Source organism: Lontra canadensis, unplaced genomic scaffold, assembly GCF_010015895.1.
Source record: "Lontra canadensis isolate GAN:19392208 unplaced genomic scaffold, GSC_riverotter_1.0 scaffold6, whole genome shotgun sequence".
Taxonomy (NCBI): domain Eukaryota; kingdom Metazoa; phylum Chordata; class Mammalia; order Carnivora; family Mustelidae; genus Lontra; species Lontra canadensis.
The window spans coordinates 19,395,657-19,415,887 of record NW_022631000.1 but is presented as its reverse complement, the minus strand read 5'-3'; the positions used below and the strand labels follow the sequence as shown (position 1 = coordinate 19,415,887).

The 20,231-nt window shown below is 37.1% G+C and overlaps 1 protein-coding gene across 3 annotated transcripts in view; it reads left to right on the top strand.

The window, feature by feature from the left end:
- GSK3B (glycogen synthase kinase 3 beta) overlaps nucleotides 1-17,488 on the top strand; it is a 203,646-nt gene extending 186,158 nt beyond the window's left edge. For 2 of the 3 annotated variants that reach the window (XM_032852318.1, XM_032852319.1), the window contains 2 exons: nucleotides 4,272-4,370; nucleotides 16,786-17,488. In XM_032852318.1, the coding sequence (XP_032708209.1) occupies nucleotides 4,272-4,370; nucleotides 16,786-16,853 (167 nt within the window). In that variant the 3' untranslated portion in view covers nucleotides 16,854-17,488. Of the gene's footprint in view, nucleotides 1-4,271; nucleotides 4,371-8,583; nucleotides 8,634-16,785 lie in introns of all 3 variants that reach the window. The other variant, XM_032852321.1, reaches the window with a different exon arrangement.
- The last annotated feature ends 2,743 nt before the right edge of the window (nucleotides 17,489-20,231 follow it).

The window sequence follows — 20,231 nt, the reverse complement described above, 5'->3', positions numbered from 1 at the left end:
AGTTAAACTTTTTGTTGTTGTTGTTGTTTTAATGTTTGTATTTCTTTTCAGCATAACAGTATTCATTGTTTTTGCACCACACCCAGTGCTCCATGCAATCCGTGCCCTCTCTAATACCCACCACCTGGTTCCCCCAACCTCCCACCCCCCACCCCTTCAAAACCCTCAGATTGGTTTTCAGAGTCCATAGTCTCTCATGATTCACCTCCCCTTCCAATTTCCCTCAACTCCCTTCTCCTCTCCATCTCCCCTTGTCCTCCATGCTATTTGTTATGCTCCACAAATAAGTGAAACCATATGATAATTGACTCTCTCTGCTTGACTTATTTCACTCAGCATAATCTCTTCCAGTCCCATCCATGTTGCTACAAAAACCATTGTTAACTTTTCTAAAACCTTCTGAACCTGTTGCCATGTTATTTTGAGCCTTGTCTCTGAGATAAAGCATGGTCTGTCTTATTCTTCCTCTTCTCCAAAGCTAGGCCTACTTCAGTATTATGGACCTCATAATTCCCTTAATTATCTCCCTAATCTCAAGCCTCGCACATGTTTATTCAATAAATATTAGCTTTCTTTTTAGGGGAGCCTGGGTGGCTCAGTGGGTTAAAGCCTTTGCCCTCGGCTCAGGTCATGATCTCAGGGTCCTGGGATCTGGGATCAAGCCCCGTATCCGGCTCTCTGCTCAGCGTGGAGCCTGCTTTCCCCTCTCTCTGCCTGCTGCTCTGCCTACTTGTGATCTCTCTCTCTGTGTCCAATAAATAAATAAATAATCTTTTTTTAAAAATTAGCTTTCTTTTTATTTTCAGTCTCTTCTACTACACTGCTTATTCTTTGTCTAAGAATACACCCACTCTCTCTGATCCTGAAAGGTTCTTTTGTTCTGCTGTTCCTATCCTCTAAAATACCATCCTTTTTTACATTCTTATGCTCACTCTGCAGTTTGTATCCACATTCATTGTCTCAGTTTCCTTACTGCTCACTGTCCTGGATAGATGGGGAGACTGGGAGTGGGTAGTAATTATCATGAGCAAAAAATCATTTCAACCATTTTGTGCCAGCCCCATAGTCTGTCCCCACAAAAGGGACAGACTTTAGTGTAGAGAACGGGACTATAACAAAGTATAAGGAGGCTTCCTCTTTCATACAGGCAAAAGTTAAGACAACAACCTCTCTGAAGTAGAGGAAAGCTGATGGAAAACAATGAACCTCAAGGAATTCCTATAGTTAAGGAAGAGAACAGTGAGTTATAGAGATTGGGGAGGTGGTTAGAATTTCTTAAGTTTTAGAATGTTAGATTCAAATTTGCAAAAGCCCTCCCCTCCACCCAAAGACTACTTATTGACTCTAGATTAAGAATCTAGTTCTTTTAGTTATTTTGTGGACTTTACTTACTCTTCTCTTTGTCTTTGGATATGGCAAAACCTCCAGGATCCATAGCTTCTCCTTTACTTGCCTCTTATTTTCTTCACTTTTCTCCTTTCCTTTCGTTAGTTACCCCTCTTTCCCTACTCAAAGCCAAAATGGCTATCTCCTCCCTAAGGAAAAAGAGGTTGCTTTTTTTCAAGCCCTTCCCCGTGTGTGTGTGACATCCACAAAATGTCACATAAAACCACCATGCCCCCTCCACTGGGCAAACAGATACATAGAAAGATGGATGATCTGATAAAAGAGAGTAAATGAATGGGAGAAAGTGGGCAACATGGGCCACATGTGACGATATTCAGTTTATTTTAAAGATTATCTTAAAAATGGCTTTGTCAGAATGTCTTATCTTAAAATCTCTGGTCATCTTTTCCTTTCTTAGATTTTCTTTTAGATGTTGGGCACTTGGTCATAGAGATCTTTTAATTTAAAAGCGCTCGTATCCTAGGGACACCTGGGTGGCTCGGTGGGTTGAGCCTCTGCCTTCGGCTCGGGTTGTGATCTCAGGGTCCTGGGATTGGGTCCTGCGTCGGGTGCTCTGCTCAGTGGGGAACCTGCTTCCCCCTCTCTCTCTGCCTGCTTGTGATCTCTCTCTCTCTGTCAAATGAATAAATAAAATCTTAAAAAAAAAAAAAGTGCTCGTATCCTGAATAGGTTGAATGCCTTTCTTGTTAGCTTATTTGTCTTTCCATTTTCAATTTCTGTTGATCAAAGATAGTTATCTTTTTCTCTGTCCTGAGACCTACGACATGAAACACAGTTTCTTGCTCAGTATTGATGGTTGGATGGAAGTATGGATGAATGGATAGATGAATTTTAAAGAAGCCTTTTTAGCAGATTTTAATTGTAAATGGGATGTTGAATCTTCCTTTTTACATTAATGAAGAGTAACTACCACATCCATTAATTTTATTCTAGAACTGTAAGAGTCATCAGCCATGGTAATAGGGATTCTCTTGTTTTGCTAGGTATAAGATTATAGGTTGAAATAGGACTAATGTGAAATAAAACACCCTAGGATCTTCCTGTTCCTCAGTGACAACAAATACAGCTACTAAAGCTGATTTTGAGAAAATAGCATCTCTTCAAACCTGATCAGTAGAGTAGTGGTTTTCCAATGGTCTTCCATCTATTAATTTGAGAAGCTGCCCTACATCTTCTCACTTAAGGAGAGTCTTCTTTCAGTTTTAGGCTTTTGCTCCCATTCATCTTTCACAAATCTTGGCATCAGCTTGCTGGTTGTTTTTTGTTTTGTTTTGTTTTGTTTTTTAATCAGAATCTGGTATCATTTAGTACAAATTTTAGATATTTAGATGCCAATTTGAATAAGTCAGTAATGGAGCTTTACAACAGAAAATATTTTTATTTTTTTTAAATTTATTTTTAAAGATTTTATTTATTTATTTGAGACAGAGCAGGAGGAGCAGAGAGAGAGGGAAAAAGCAGACTCTGTGCTGAGTGTGGAGCCCAGTGCGGGGCTCAATCTCATAACTATGAGATCATGACCTGATTTGAAATCAGGAGTTGGACACCCAACTGACTGAGCCACCCAGACACCCTCAGAAAACATTTTAAACTATAGTATTAAAACACTGTTTTCTTTGCTAGGGTCTCGTGGGGAGGGATGAATCAGGAGTGACTGCTGAAAGGTTTCCCTTTTGAGTAATGACAGTGCTTTGAAACTAGACAGAGGTGTGGAATGGTTATACAACATTGTGAACGTATGAAATGCCACTGAACTGTGCACTTTAAAATGGTTAATTCGGGGGTGCCTGGGTAGCTCAGTCATAAGTGTCTGCCTTCAGCTCAGGTCCTGATCCCAGGGTCCTGTGATCGAGCCCCGTGTTAGGCTCCCTGCTCTGTGGGAAGCTTGCTTCTCCCTCTCACGATCCCCCTGCTTGTGTTCCCTCTTTCGCTGTCTCTCTCTCTGTCAAATAAATAAAATAAAATCTTTAAAATCTTTAGTTTTATGTTATGCAAATTTACTTTAAGATTGTACTATTTAATTTTTTTTATTCCATGCCATATCTGTGAATTGTCAAAATGTATGCTTTAGCTCAGAGAATAATGTCTTCCTGTAGCTAGTATGGTTGTGTAATTATTCCTTCAAATTACAACACTTACTAGAATGAAAATGAAAGCCACTGGGTAAATGCTCGAATTACAAAAATTAACAGAGTTATCCTGGGAGGACCAGGAGAATGGTCACATTACCTAAAGCTAACACCAGAGACTTGTATGTAAAAGCTCACCACACATCACTAGATCCAATATCATCGTAAATTATTTCTTGAGACTTACATATAGGATTTGATTCTTTGAAGAAAGCCACTCTGTATAGAATTGATAGAAACTTCCACATGCTGGTAAAAAGCCTATTTCAAAGTAACAATCTTACTGAGTTAGAAAGCAAAATAGAACAGAATAAAAGCATTCTTATTTTTAATAAAGCAACGAAACTTTAACAGGTAGGTTGGTCCATGCATGCAGTGGTGCCTACACACACATACACACACAGTATATTTAAATTAATGAAAGATGGAAATATATCTTAGTAATATGCTTATTCTCAAACTTTTGGCCAGTGTAGTTCCCCAGGCTCCCTTTAATTCTCAGACATAATCTAATTTTAGCAGATAGTGCCTTAGTTATATGTACAACATTTCTGTGGACTTTCTCTGTAAGTTGATTATTAGCTCATTGATTTAGTTTTAGATGTACGTTTATCATGTCTTTTTTTCTTTTAAACCAATGTTTTAATGTACTTTATGTTTATTGTTACCAATAAAAGTAGTTTCACATAAAAGAGTTAAGAATGGGCTCTAATATGTGTCTTACCTTTTCTTTAGAACTGTCAAGTAATCCACCTCTAGCTACCATCCTTATTCCTCCTCATGCTCGGATTCAAGCAGCTGCTTCAACCCCTACAAATGCCACAGCAGCCTCAGGTGAGAACATAAGTGTCTTCTCTAAAAACATTCTATTTTTTTTTTTTTAATAATGATTACCTCCATTTTATTTCATGTGATGTATGTGAACATTTAATACCCTCCAAATTTCAAAAACATAGCACAGCCAAATGAATAAATGTGAATAAAATGTTGCTTTATTTCCAAAAAAAGCACAAAAGGACCCCATAAGTACTTTATATATAAATTATAAATATCTTACTATAATGTTAAAATCTGTCCTCTTAGTTACCTTTAAAGTCATGCTTTCTGTATAATTTCTTGATAAATATACATTAGATGAGATGCCCATAGCAGAAAGCAATCTGTACAAATGTAATATTATTGAAGATATTTTACTTTAGTTTCATCATTCTGAGTATGCTGGAGAGGCAAACTTTCAACAAGTATAAATAAAATACAGATTGGTATAATTTGAGCATTTGAAAGGACTAAAACTAATGCACATGCATTTAAGATTTAGATCAGTATATGACTATATCTTGTCTATCTTTAAAAAAAAAAAAAAAGGCCTTCATGGTCTCCCAGGTTAGAGCTCTGGTATACTGCTGATCTCTTAGCCAGCTAATGGGGCCTTATTTAGTAGAATTGCAGATATTCTGAAAATATCCAACTTTTGAATGAATTTAAAAGTTCTTTAAAGAATCACTGGATGATGTTTAAATTAAGTAAGAAATACAATAACACAATTGGGCTCAGAATTTGGTACACTTTTTTATCCCTCTCTAAAAAGCAAATGTCAGGAGCTGACTCTGTTTTCATTAAATCATCTAATACATTGAACTGAGTTGGATCAGACATTTTTGCCTAAGGGCATTGATGCTGCAGGAGATAAAATCATTATTAGTTCTTGCAATTCCACAATAAGGTCATAATCCATCTCCTGTTGTCTGGCACACAGTTGTTTGTTCCTGTGCAAAAGTTTTTTAGAGCATTGCTAATAAAGCTGAGAAACATTTGTAGTCCATGGCCTACATTCGTTCCAGAAAAAGTCTGGAAAGAAAGATTTCTTTCCGAGTTCTAGTTCCATCAGCACATGCTACTTTGAGAAAGTCAAAGTAAATGTAAAATGCGTGGCATTGCTCTCCTAGAATAATGTTGTAAAAATAAAATAATGTGCTGAATTGTGGTTTAAATTTTTTAAATATAAGAATTTTAAAACTATGACCAATTTATTTAGAAGGAAGATAGAGTTGCTTTTGTGAGCTATTAATAAACCTAATAAATCCCTAACCCAAGTTAGATTTTATATGACATTGTATGTTCAAAGCATGAAATAGCCCCTAACCCTGAACTAATGCAATTACTTGTTGAGCTTATTCCAGGAGTTTTATTAGAATTGCTTTAGAGTATGAGTAAAAATGAAGTTAGAAATACAATAGCACCAATTATGATTGGTGAGTTTTGGGTAATTTTAAGTGATTTCTTTAGTGTGAGATACTAAACAAGTTAAAGTAGGTTTTTTGGGCAAATTGCCTAGTATAACCTGATTTTTATGTGGCTTCAATACAAGTTACAGCAGACCCCCCAAAATATTTCATTGCTATATATATATTCTTAAAGCCATTTATATCACATTTCGACATAAATATGCAAAATGATTGGACTCTGATCCTGAGAGTTTACTTCAAAGTTGAAGTACATAAGAGTATAAGGAATTTAATAGAGGAATAGTAGGCTGAGGCTAAGGACAGACTTAATTAGTTGAGAAAAATGCCTGCCTTGAGTATCTTGATAGTTACCAAAGAGGATATCAGATACTGCTTTGAGCTTCCTAGTGGCTAAATAAAGGAATGTTACATGTTAAAATTTGTTCATTGTTCATTAGATTAACACCCTGATGGCTTAGGAGAAACAAAATGTTTCTGGGCCTGCTGTTTGAGAAGTATTTCTCCCTTGGGGCCTCAAATTTGTTACTGTAAGAGATAGATTAAATGAAGTTCCCTTTACCATTCCAACAGTAAATGTAATAATGAGCCTCATATGGATACTTTTTTAAGTACCCCTCGGTGTGAGTCTGTGGCAAAACACCACATTATGGTCAGGGGAAAAGTTTTCTTTGGGGCCAAAGTAGTGAGAACCAAGCATGTTACCAAACATATCTCAGGAAATGCTGATCTAGATGAAGGACTTGATCGTGCGACATTGATGGCTATCTATATTTAAATAAATATGTATGTATGGGTATATTTTTTTTTTGAATAAGAATTTGGCAGTGTGGGTTATATTCTTTAATAAGACCTTAAAATATTTATGCTCTTGTTATCTCTCTTGGCTTCAGTTTCCTTATCCATAAAACGGGAATAATAAATACCCGCTATATAGACTTGTAAGAAGTAAGATGTAATGTGTACAAGGTACTTAGCTGGTGTTATGCTCAGAGTTCAGAAAGTGACTGCAAGTGAATTGATTAAGACCTGTTGGAAGGCATTATTATATAGAACAAGAACTATCATAGTTCATGCTTTTTAGTTCACTAATCCCACTTCAGAAATCTTCAGGATACTTCTAACAGAAGACAGAAAGCTACCATGTACAGAGGTAGAAATAGGAATAATTATATAATAACAAAAAGGGGATCCAGTCTGATCTGACTGGTCAACAGGAAGACATTGTTTTGATACATTATAAAATCTCCATCTTTATATAATCACAAAAATATCAGTTATGTAGCTTATAGACATTTGTAAAAATCTTCACCAGATCTTACGTGGCATGTTGGTAACTGCCAAAATGAATGTTTGCGTGTGGATAGGGACAAGATAAAAATATACAAAAATTGAAACAGTTGTGTTAAATTAGTGGGTATGGATTCTGATTTTTTTTTTCTCTCAAAAATTCTCATACTCTTTCTAAATTGTTTTTAAAAAGTTACCTCAGTATCAGGAGGCATTATAGTTGATCATGGCTCTGATGAGAAACTTTTGAAATTATATATACTATTAATAGTCCATAAAGTATAATTTTATATATGTGTAATATATAATTTTAGTATATAACCTTAGTATATATAACATATAATATATAATTTTAACATATACATGTTTTTATATATGTAAATTCTTATTTTCTCCATGACATCCTCTCATTTACTCCATTTGGGAGACCATTTGTCTAAACTATTTAGAAAAATAAATCTTGAGAAATTATAGTTTTACTGTTCAAATATAAACCACTTTAGAGATTCATGTAGTCCAATGCCATGTCAATTAAGTGTGAGATATGGTAGAGAATTTCAGCTAGAGCAGTTTTCTCTGTCTTTATATATCAGTCTTCTGAGTAAGGTTTCCTTCAGTGCAGTGATCATGCTATTAAATTTAAAAAACACTGATTTCCACTCATGTTCTTACTGTCTGCTAAGAAGAAGCCATCTATCCCATGCTTCTGTATATCAGTAACTGGACGCTCATTACTACAAAAATAAGCACATTCCATCTTTGTATCATTCTGTTAGAAAGTTTATCCTTATTTCACCCTGAAATTTGTCCTCCTATACTTTCTTCTTCTCAGTGATCCTATTCTTGGGTTACACACAAAGGTCCTCAAATTTTAATGATGGCTAACTGCCTTCCATATTAGTGAGGGTTTCAAATCCTAATCCTGAATATGTTCTAAGTGTCAGGTTGTTGGGTTTTCTATACAATTATATATCACCTACACATTTCATAAACATAACAGTTTTTTGCCACTGTTAAGCAGCTAATAAAACATATCAAACAGTACAAGGCAGGGCCTCCTTAGAGATGTTTTTGCCTTTTCTCAAATTACTGATAAAATAAGTTAAATGGTACTAAAAGCAAGACTTGCTAGAGATTACTCTTCTGGGGGTTTCTGAATGATTGTTTACCCCTCTTGTTGTTTACTTAGCTACAGACCAACCTTACAATATTCATTTTAATGATGTTTTGGAAAACTTCGTAAAATGCTTTGTTGTTGTCAAAAAAATTTTTAAGAAAGTTTTCCATCCTTAAGGTATCACTATCAAGAATGGAAATCAGACTTTTTTTTTTTTTAAGACTTAGGGAGATTTCTAATGTCTGCTATTTGTCCACTGTGAGTTTCTGTAATCCATTTTAGAATTTGTTTCTTGGACTTTAGATTCTGGATTTAAAGACATTTAAAATGTGTAGATTGCCCTCACCTTTCTTGGGCTGCATTTTGTTTATTAGGATTTTTGTTATATCCTTTCCAGGTTGAAAACCCTTCTAACAGAAAAGGGAATCATGATAGGAGTTGGACAAGGTCTGTCTTCTCTTTTTACCTGGTCAGGGGGTTTTATTTTTTTTGACCTTGCTTTGAATACCTTATGCTGTTTATTTAAACCAAATCTGACCTGTTTTTATAGGTTCACATTGTTATTTTCTATTCTTCCTTGAATGTGTTCCCTTCTTCTTAAAGTTACCTATATTTAAAATGATGAGCTCATCAGAGAAAACCCTTTTAGTTGACTTCTTTGGTTCTTCTCCCTTTATTTTGCATTGAGATTATTTGCAATTGCTTGGTCAGAGTTTTTTTTTCTGATTTTCTACTTCTTGTCAGTTTTGAGCTCCTTTTGAAGACTATAGCTCTAAAATCAAACCTATTATTCCCTGAACTTTTTGAAATCCATTTTACTGAGGTCATGGCTCAGATTTAGCCAGGGCCCATGGTTCCCTTTACATACTATTACTTCAGAATTCCTGTCACCTACATCACCAGCCAGTTATTTCTAGTTGGGCAGAATTAAACCCAGAATAATTTATCCCATTGTTTGTTTGTTTCTACTAATTTTGAGAGTTGAAATGTTAGACAAATTAAGCCCATGGATCAAATACTTTCTAAAATCATAGTTACCATCCTTTCATCCCCTCCCCAAGTACTATTATCCTTTGCCTCTTTGCCAATGTACAGTGTGCTTTGGGAAAGTTATATCCATATCTTGTCTGGTTTTATCATCATCAGGGTATTGCCCCCAAGTGTTCCTTTTCCCAACCCTTTCATTTCTGTTCTCTCTTTATATTAACCCAAATATATATGGAATTTCTAAAAATACGTAGCTTTTTAAAATATGGGGATTTTTTTCTGTTAAAAAATAATATATAGTTATTTTAGAAAATAAAAGTCTTGCGTATTTTCCAAAGATAATGAAAGGTAACGTCATTTTATATTTTAGTCTGTGTATGAATGGGCAAAGAGAGATGCCTTCTTCTTCTTCTTTTTTTTTTTTTTAAATGGGTCCCGCTATTCAAGGGATGGGGGTATATAACTGTGTATCCTAAGCCTGTATCATAATTTATTTAACTTGATTTCTTATTCTTAGACATTTGTATTATATCTCAGTGCTTAGAAGTATAATTGCCAAGTCAAAAGATAATAATTTTTTTAAGATTTTGATATATATCAAAATGCCTACCAAAAAGCTTATCCCAGATTATACTGCCCGCTTGCAGTGCACGTATTTTTCCATTTCTCCCATTACCTTAACATTAGGCAGCCCAGAGTGGGGTGGGGAAGGTGCTGCATGCATGTGTGCACATATGTTTTTAGGTATTACCAACTTGGTAGCCAAAGAATGTGGGTGTCTTTTTTAGGTACAGTGCTATACCCCTTTCCTCCTTTTGGCTTCTTTTGGTTTTCTGTGTAAAGCTACACAGAAAACCAGTCAAGCCTGCTTAGTCATTATTTTCCTCAGAGCGTCGTTAAGTATCACTTCAAGGAAATTGTTTCTTTTTATTCAAAACATGTTTTCTCCTATTGAGTCAAAAATTTTACCTGAATTTCTCCCCCCTCCAAAAGTAATGTAAAATCATCTTAAGTTGAGAAATGTTGTATGAAACGTTCTTCTAGATGTTCTTCAAATGTTCCTCAGTTCCTTGCCTGAAGTCACCTATTGATACTCATATTCCTTTTCTCATTCTTTGTTCCAAATTAGATCTTTTAACCTAAAAGGCGAAAATGTTTCCTGTGTTCTCACGGCCTTCAGTTACCTACGCTGAACAACCAACCCTCCTAATTAAAATGTGCTCTACCCTTGAGCCCAGAGTATCTAAGATCTCTCTGCTGCTGGCAGATAAGATATAAGGTCTTATTGACAGGCCCTCCAACTTTGTTAGTTTTTTGGTTGGCTCACTGGCATCTGAATTGCAGTCATGTTTTTGAAATGAGTGAAGCCACTTTGGTGTCTTGTGTCACACCTTTTCCTCAGAAAAATGAAGAAAGAGAGGTAATAATACTTTGCTGAGGAGGGGTTACCCCCCCCTCGTTATTATACACCCCAAATTGTCAAAGTCATAGTAGACATTATAAAGAGAAAAACGAAAATTGAGTCCTTCCCTTTATACTTTATATTTTTATTTCACTAATGTAGATTATGATTTCAATTTAAATGTAAGTTTAGAGTGTACATTTGATTCTCTGTGAAAAAATGGTCTTTTTTGTTCCTGTGTCAGTTAGTAACACTAACACCTGAAACATAGTTGTTTTTTTTTTTAAATTTTATTTATTTATTTGACAGAGAGAGAGATCAGAGGTAGGCAGAGAAAGAGGGGGAAGCAGGCTCCCCGCTGAGCAGAGAGCCCGATGTGGGGCTCGATCCCAGAACCCTGATATCATGACCTGAGCCGAAGGCAGAGGCTTAACCCACTGAGCCACCCAGGTGCCCCTGAAACATAGTTTTTTAATAAAGATATTTCCACTTGGAACAGCTTGAATAGGAACTTTCTGAGTATAAATTTTATCTTTTAGAAAAGTTGACCTGTCATGAGACATTTGTAACTATTATAGAATGAGATAGTAGTAAATAGAAACACATGAAATGGGCTCAGAGAGCGTAAAGGAAATAAGGAAATAAAAGTGTACTTAAAGTTAACCAAACATACTTATAAAGTACATATAAAATATGAAAAGAATTTGATATTTGAAATATGTGCTTTTGCTAATCTGCCAATGATAAAAAATATTAAAGATTTTGTAGTTTTTGAGCAACTTGAAATGTATTTATGATAAATAGGGAGCGAAGTTTTTATTTTTACTTAATTTCAGTTAAATGAAGTAACCATATATAGTTAGCAGCCACCCTATAAGAGAGTACAAATAGAACATTTCAGGCCAAACAGTGAAAACTTGTATCACTTAAAAGGCTTTATCTTTTAGATAGATCTCTAGTTGCAGAACACTGATTCATGGTGGCAGAACATTTGGAATCCCAGCCTCCTATGTTACTCACTATGCTTTCCTCCCAACCTGTTTTCTTATTTGCTGCTCTCTTTTTATTTAAACACTTTGGCAACAGTTTATAAATGTGGGGTCTTCCATTCACTTTCCTTCCCTCGTTGCCACATTTGATTAAACACGTTTGGAGGGAGAATGGACAGGAGTTGCTGATGCATTAGATGTAGGGAGTAGGGAAAGTAAAGAATCATGGTGACAACTTTTGGTTTATGACCTGAGCAACTAGGTGGGGCATTTTCCTCAGTATTGAGACAGCAGCTCAATAAATCCATGACTCTTAGAGATCTCTGAGAATATAGGAGGGGAGGTGGGGGAGCAACTGTGGGTCCAATCCTAAAAAAATATATGTGTATCATATATGGAATTTTACACATAAAAATTTTATCTAGGATAAAAGTTACAGCCTCATGGATTCTGTTGGGAACATGATACCTTAGGGGGCATCACCCTTAGCTTCGCTATGGGGTTGCCCCACTTGTCATTTTTATATCTGAAGTCACACAGAATAAAACTGGTTTCATTAAATACATGTACAAATTCCCTTTGCCATATCCAGCACAAAAGCCATAGAACCATAGACTCTTCTTAGAATTAGGGAAAAACAAGTGATCATCTGATGCAATTTTCCTTGTCTTTTGTATATTTTATTAGGAGCGGACATACATATCTTGTAGAGGGACTAGGTCAGGGATGCTCTCATGGGCTTGTGGGCATAAATTCTACCTGGCATTTAACTTATTTGACCTGTATGTATGTTCAAGATACCCCAAAATTTAGCAGCCTAAAACAAGAATAAACATTTATTATCTCACATAGTTTACGTGGGTCAGGAATTCAGAAGCAGCCTAGCTGGATAGTTCTGGGTCAGGGTCTTTTATGAGGTTGTAGTCAGATGTCAGCTAGGGCTGCAGACATTGGAATGCTTACCTGGGGCTAGAAGATGTACTTCCAGGATGACTCATTTTTGTGCTTATTAGCAAATCAGTCCCGGCTACGAGAGGCATCAGTCCCTTACCATTTTGTACCAACTCTTCATAAGGCCACTTAAGTGTCTCACATTGTTGCAGCTGGTTTTCCATAGACCAACTGATCCAAGGAAGAGGGCAAGGTAGAATCCACAGTATCTTTTATGTCCTAACTCTGAAAGTCATACACCATTGTCTCTGCAAATATCCTGTTGGTTACATAGGTCAGCCCTATTTTGGGGGGAAGGGACTACATTAGGGCATAAACACCCAGAAGACATGACTCATTGGGGCCATCTTGGAAGGGGGCTACCAAGTGTGTAAGAATGATCTTAATACCTCTGTCCCTCAAAGCTGATCATTCTCTCTATTCCTCAAGTCCTTCTTTGGTTGCTTGGTTCTGAAGTAGCATCAGAAGGATGGTAAGGGACATTGGTTTCTAGGAAGCCTGAAATAATCACCTCTGTATTTGTTTCCAAAACACTTTTATCTTTGCATACCCTATACAGACTAAGAATTAGGAAATAAAATAACTGTACTTTTATTTCTTATTATAAATTCCCAGATCTGTTCTAATGTAGTAACCCTTTTTAGATAATAGAAATAGGCTTCTAGAAATCATAGTGAATTATGTAGGAGTTAGGTCTGAATGAAAATCCCCTTAGGTTCTTTTCTTCCTTTGCTGTCCCTTGTAGTAACCATAAAGGCCATCATTCTCGTCCTCTAATACCTCTGTGCTTATTTCTCCCATCTGCAAAATGGGGGCAGTAATTGTACCTATTTCTTGGGTGTGTACCTGCAATGTACATAGTATGATGTCTGGTACATTGGTAAGCATTCAAATGATAACAGTTGCTGCTACTGACATTATGGTGGTGATGATTATTATAGTCAGACTAAACTGTACAGTTTATGTATTGTTAGATGTCTCTTTTGCCTTTCCACTTACTGAACAATTTCTATACCCAGGTACTGTGCTGAGACCTTCCTAGGCCTTATTTCATAGACAGGTGGTAGTATCTCCATTTTACAGATGAGGAAATTAAGGAATAAAGAGGTTAAATAATTTGTTCTATTGTCACAAAGCTGTTACGTGGTACATAGCTATTAAGTGGTACAGCTGGGTCTCATTCTCAGTGTTTATGGAGCTGGACGAGATTGAAGAAAGATGTATCACTGAATTTCAGGATAGCATCTCAGGACTAAAAACGAGACTGTACGGTCTTTGGTTATTTGTAGTTGAATTGGATGCTCTATAATCAAAAGTTGTTAGCTGTCCTTAAAACCATAACGCCAGGAAGCCTCACTTTTACCAGTATGAATGTGAAAAGGGAATGTTGGAGACAGGAGCAAAATGAATTGTGGTGCTTTTAAGGAGTTTCTTTTTTTTTTATTTGACAGACAGAGAGCACAAGTAGGCAGAGAGGCAGGCAGAGAGAGAGGAGGAAGCAGGCTCCCAGCCAAAGCAGAGAGCCTGATGCGGGACTCGATCCCAGAATCCTGGGATCACAACCTGAGCCGAAGGCAGAGGCTTAACTCACTGAGCCACCCAGGTGCCCTTTTAAGGAGTTTCTGTTTAAATATTTGAGAAGAAATGTTAAAGAAATTACTAAACATCCAAATCCAGTGACAGTTTTTAATTAACGAGCATTTTTATTGTAAAAAGGCCATATTAACTCAACTATGTAAAATAAGCTTACAGAATTGGCAGTAGGAGCAAAGTAAGTATGTACCAAGAAGAACTTAAAAAAATGTAGTTTTATTCAGTTAGTAAGCCTGGTGTTCTGTGGGAGCTACTCTTGAGGTTGTAGAACTTTCCATTTTCTTTGTTGTATTTCTCCTCCCTGTACTTTGCCTCTGAAAAACATCTTCCTGTTCTTTTTCTCACAAAGGATGTATATAATTTGATTTTAAATGTAATTTGTTGCAGCAGGCAAAGATTATTTGTTTTTGTTTGATGAATGAATACAGTGCCGTGACTTGAGCTTTCAAGGATATTTATAATCAAAATATTTAGCTATTAAAATTTTACTTAATAGGGGATATGGAGATAATTCAGAGAAAAAAGTAATGAAATCATTAAATTACAAACCTGAGGAGACTACATGTCTTTTCAAATTTTATTATTTAGAAGTTGAATTTGTTTCTTCAAATTCATACACACAATAGGATTTTGCTAGAGAGTAAATTAACATAATGAACTGGATGGCTACGTAAATGAACCTTAGTGGGTGTCCTCCAGTGTAGCTCATGCCTGTCATGGTCAAGCTGGTGAATTCCTCATGATTGGGAAATCTCTTAAGTCTGGAAGACCAGAACATGAAAGTTTTACCTGTCCTCTTCACATACTAAAAAGAGAGAAGTGCTGTTTGATGATGATCACGCATAGGTTCTCAGTGTCCTCCAACTCATGGGAAATACTACAGTAAGTTTGGATTTGTGAGGATCATTATCGTTCTGAAATAGCTCTGCAGCCTTTCAGGCATTTGCTAGACTTGTTTTTAAGGCAGCCTGCGGGAGCGCCTGGGTGGCTAAGTAAGTTAAAGCAGCCTGTGCCTGAATTACAAAAATGATTGTTTTTCTTGAGAAATCCTTACAGGAACATGTGACCTGGACAGAAATTGATGTTCTCATTGATGACAGAATTTGGTTGATCATTGAAGAGTAAAATTCGCACTAGGAATGGCATATAAGAAAGACCAGGAGTCATGACTGAAGTATTAGACATAGTTATGTAGTGATTATTGGAAAAGGCATGTACTTGCCTTCGAAGAAAGGTTCTGTGTTATATACCTTGCCACCTGTCCCATGTGCCATATAATGATTTAATATGACTCCATGCATGGACCCTGATCCTGTAATGTTTGCACTTATTTTCATGAAAACAGGACTAGAAGCAGCTATAACTTTTTTGAAGGAAATTAAATGAATTAAACATAACCAGTCAAATTGAGAGATTTGACATCTTCCCCAAAGGCTGAGTTAAATGTATATAAGGGCAGATTATTTTGAGGGCAGGAAAATCAGGAATTTAGAAAAGATGTGTAGTTTTTATAGAGTGGCCATTGGAATGATAAACCGAACAGCTAATCCTTAAATAAAGCGTTCCTGTGTGTCCTTGGGGTCTTCTGTTTCTTGCTGTAATTAAAAAATTGAAACAAAAAAGATCCAAAGACAGATGTTACATTCAGCTATGACAGTTGTTTACTCTTCAAAGGATATAGGAGCATTTCAGTCTTGAGGGAGACAAAACTTCGGAACTTGTTTTTTTGGTATCACCAGCTTTGATGGTCAAGGGCAGTATGACTTCTAGGAAGACGGCTCTTAGAAGTTATCCATCCCAGTCAAGCCACTTCTCTTCTTGCTCAGGGCTCAGTGTCAAGTGTTTGGGAGAAAATATGCCCAGTAGGATGTATTAGCAGTCACATGCACAATGGCACAGGGACATGGCTGGACGGGCAACTGAAACAGCAGTCTGTTGTCTGCCTGAGAGGCAGTGCTGGTCCAGATGCAACTAAATGCCCACTTAAATGTTAATAGGTGCCGTGAAATAATGATGGACCTTAAAAGGGGTGTAGGGGAGTTAAAGTTAAATATAAAGTTAGACATATTTCCAAAAGATGAGGTGAAGTAAGCTCTGTGCCAAGATATTTGACTGCAAGATGCTTCTTTGAATTGAAGAAGTGAATCAGTCCTGCAGTGGCTGTTCCTTTTTTGCTCATTATCTTCCATTTCTACAAATAGTGAAGAAGAACTATACTTAGAAAGTAAGCAGCTGAGGTTGATTTACACATGGTGCTTCTACCTCTCAGTGCTGACCCATGTTATGGTCAGTGCCTCCACCCGTTTTACCCACTTAAGCAGATGGCGAACTCTAACCTGCTTCAGAATGTTTAGCAAGTGTTCCCAGCTGTGCACTGTTCACTTATTTATTTTCAAGTGAGCCAGACTCCCAACTGAGTATTCATGCATGTACTGCTACTCGGACCCCAACTAACTCAAAGACACTTGTCTTTCCTACACCAAACACCAGGCCAAGGCATGGACTCAGCTCAATGCAGAAAGAAATTCAGATTTCATAGTATCGGCCATATTTAAACAACCTTTTCAGATACAGCTTGGAAGACCACACAGCTCGGTCCGCAGTTGAGGCAGTGTACTTTTCTCTTTGGGGTGTTGAAGCATCGCTCATGCTCTCTCTTGGGACTTTCAATTTGCAGATGCTAATGCCGGAGACCGTGGACAGACCAACAACGCCGCTTCTGCATCAGCTTCCAACTCCACCTGAACAGCCCCGAGCAGCCAGCAGCTGCACGGGAAAAACCACCAGTTACTTGAGTGTCACTCAGCAACACTGGTCACGTTTGGAAAGAAAATTAAAAAGAGAAAAAAACCTGCTCATTTTAGTGTTCAATTTTTTTATTATTATTGTTGTTCTTATTTAACCTTGTAAAATATCTATAAATACAAACCAATTTCATTGTATTCTCACTTTGAGGGAGATCCAGGGGGTGGGAGGGGTTGTGGGGAGGGGAAAGCGGAGCACTAGAACACACAATCTCTCTCCCACGACAATCTTTTTTTATCAAAAGTCTGCTGTTGTATACTTTAAAAACAGGACTCCTGCCTCATGCCCCTTCCGCAAAAGAAGACGACTTTGTTCTGTGCTGAAGTTTTTTTGAACTTTGTTTTCTTTTAACGTCAAGTGTAAGACTTTGGTATAGTGCACAGCTTGAAATTGGTTGGGAGCTTAGCAGGTGTAACTCAGTGGGGACTTCAATGTCACTTGTAAAATTAATCCATATCCTCGGGTATTTGAAGACTTGCCTTTGGCATGTTGGTGGCAGGTGTGGCAGACAAAAAAGAAAATGTGTATCATTTGTATGTAACCCAGGGAGGTCAATAAAGTTTGAAGATTCTTAATTGACTTGATAAGGTTTTCTTTTGCTCTTAATCAGTGTGAGTGGTGAAGAAACTTAAATTGGAGGCTATCAAAGGAGGAGCATACGTGCTCTGAGGGTGGATCTTTGTTTGCCTGACCAAAGGTTCTCTGCGAGTCTTAGTACAGTTTGAAACTAGTGACCAGAAGACTGAAAAGGATGTTGAGCCAGTCACTCTGGCTGCAGAGGTCAAAAGCTGATGAACCTGGAGGAAGGGACAGGTCAAGAGCAGATCTCACCACTGTGAATGAATTTGTCCACATTTGTTTCTAAAGTTGCTTCCCTTGGAAAGATACACTTGAGAGGACATTATAGTTAAATAATGTGAACTGTAACAGTCTACTGGTTTATTTTTCATATTTTTAATTACAAATTGAGCTTGCAGAAATTGCCACATTCTGCACATAGTTCTAATTTTAAATCCAAATCTAGAGTCTGTATTTAATTTCAGCTTTTTTTTTTTAACCTCATGCTTTTAAAATTTTATTTATTGATGTATGTCAAATAGACCATTGTGGTTTTAGATGGTAGGAATATTAAGAACTACACATCAAAATGGTATAAACAGTCACGTGTACCTGCTGACTTTATAGGAAAGCTATAAATGTGTGTGTGTATATATGTTATATATACATAGATTCAATACTGCCTTTTATTTTTGTTTTTGTCCACAGTATCAAAATCAACTGGTTGAAGCATGAGAAGAATGTTTCCCCCCACACCCAGCTAAGAGTTTCTGTTTCTGTTTTCTTTGTGTATCAGTGAATAGTGTAAGACTCAGTTCCTGTTTTTGAAGAAAAAGCAATATTCCTTGGAAAGCAGAGAAGATTGAAGGATTATGTTTGCAGTGAGGAAATAGATTTTCACAACTAGTTTGTTTTATACTTTTAAGGTTGACATCTTTGTGGGCCTTATATACTCTAAAATGAACCTTAGTCACCTTGGTGCTTATGGGCCATTACTTGACCTATGAATCTTTAAGGCACAATCAGTTGTACTTTACATTTAAAGATCACTTGAGTGATGGCCACCTTTCCCTTCTACCCAGTCTTTCCCTACACACCTTCCAAGGTTAGTTGATAACTGTAGGGCGATAGAGCTGAGCCCTCGATCATGTGTAACCTCCCTTCACCTTCCTCATTGCCACCTTAGGTCGTGTTAGGGGTCTTGCCCTCCAGGTGATTCGGAAGTGGAGTCTCTTGGCAGCCCTCAACGCAGGTCCCAGTACCCTGTCCTGCTTCTTTACCAAGTGTGTGCGACTCTCCAAGAGAGTCCTACTGCCTGCTGAAGTGAACCAGTACCCAGAAGGGCAACTGTGAGCCATCTTAGTTTTCACTCACTGTTTAGCTAAGCTCTTTGGCCTCAAAAGGGGTTTTTCCAACCTCTGGTTATATCAGAGTTCGTGAGAAAGGAAACACACTCAGTCAAACCAAATCGAACAAATTGACTTCTACATTTCATAATGTGCTTCTGAGAGCTAATTAAGCTTTGAAAGAAGTCTGAATCAAAGTATTTGGCCGGGTAATTTCTAAAGGGAATGCTTTGGTAGACCATTTTCGGAAGGGATTTATAAAGAAGCTGAACAGCAGGTCTATGGCAGAGAAAAGGACCTGCTTTCACACCAAACTGCCCAGCCAAACATTTGGACACAGACACTACTCTGGACTTAGTGTATTTGCTAGAGTCCATAAAAATCTGTGCTTGTTTTAGGAAACACCCCCCTTTGCCCCCATGAATGGGGTAAGAGAAAAAGAGAAAAGTCAGATGCTTTTCTCTCATTTCTGTATGTGTGTGTGTGAGGGCTGAGGTGCATGATTTTTTTCTCAAGGATCATGGTGGTATCACAGAACTCTTTTATACAAGTGAGATCCAGGTCTCTGAATATCTTTTTGTAAATAATAATAATAATAATAATAAAAAGCTCCTCACCAAATTCAAGCTTGTACATTATATTTTCTTTCAATGTTTTTAAATTTAAGTTTTATTGTTTTGTATGTAAATATGTGGACCCAGGAACTGTTAATTAATGAGCAAAAAGTTACTGTTCAGGGCAGTGATTCTGTTTAATAATCAGACAAAATGTAGACGAGCTTTTTAAAGCCATATAGTTTTAACTGTACAGTAGGTGCCGGCCTGTATTATTGTAACAATAACTCTAGCAATGTATAGTGTATCTATATAGTTTGGAGTGCCTTCGCTTCCATGTGTTTGTTTTTGTTTTTGTTTTTCATTTCTCAAATTTTAATTGGTTTTTCTATCCATGTCTCCCTGTCCTATCCTTTTCCCTTTGAAATAATAACTCACTCCTAACAGTGTCTTTGCCCCTTCCACAGTTAATTTCAGTGATACCATGCTCAGGAGTGGAAAGAGGAAACCGTGTTCATGCTCTCACTGTGTTTAAGCCCTGCCTCTGTTTTGGTTCTGAGCAGCTGTTTCCTCCTCAGTCAGTAGCAGTGACCGGTTTCATTTCATAATTGGTCCACCCAGGGACTTTGTGTCATGCCAGGGAGTCCTAGAGCTGGAAGAGACCCAATAGATTCGAGTTTGCTCATCTCTTCCCCAAATTCCTTCCATGGGTCTTAGAAACAGCAAATTCCAGGAGCCTTCCATGCTCTCTCCCCCTTATCTACTTCCTTCCCAAATGAAAAAGAGAGAGTTGGTTTTTATAAATCCAAGTTGCTTAATAGTATCAGGTTCTGCTCCATCAGCGGTCCAAAATGCTCTAG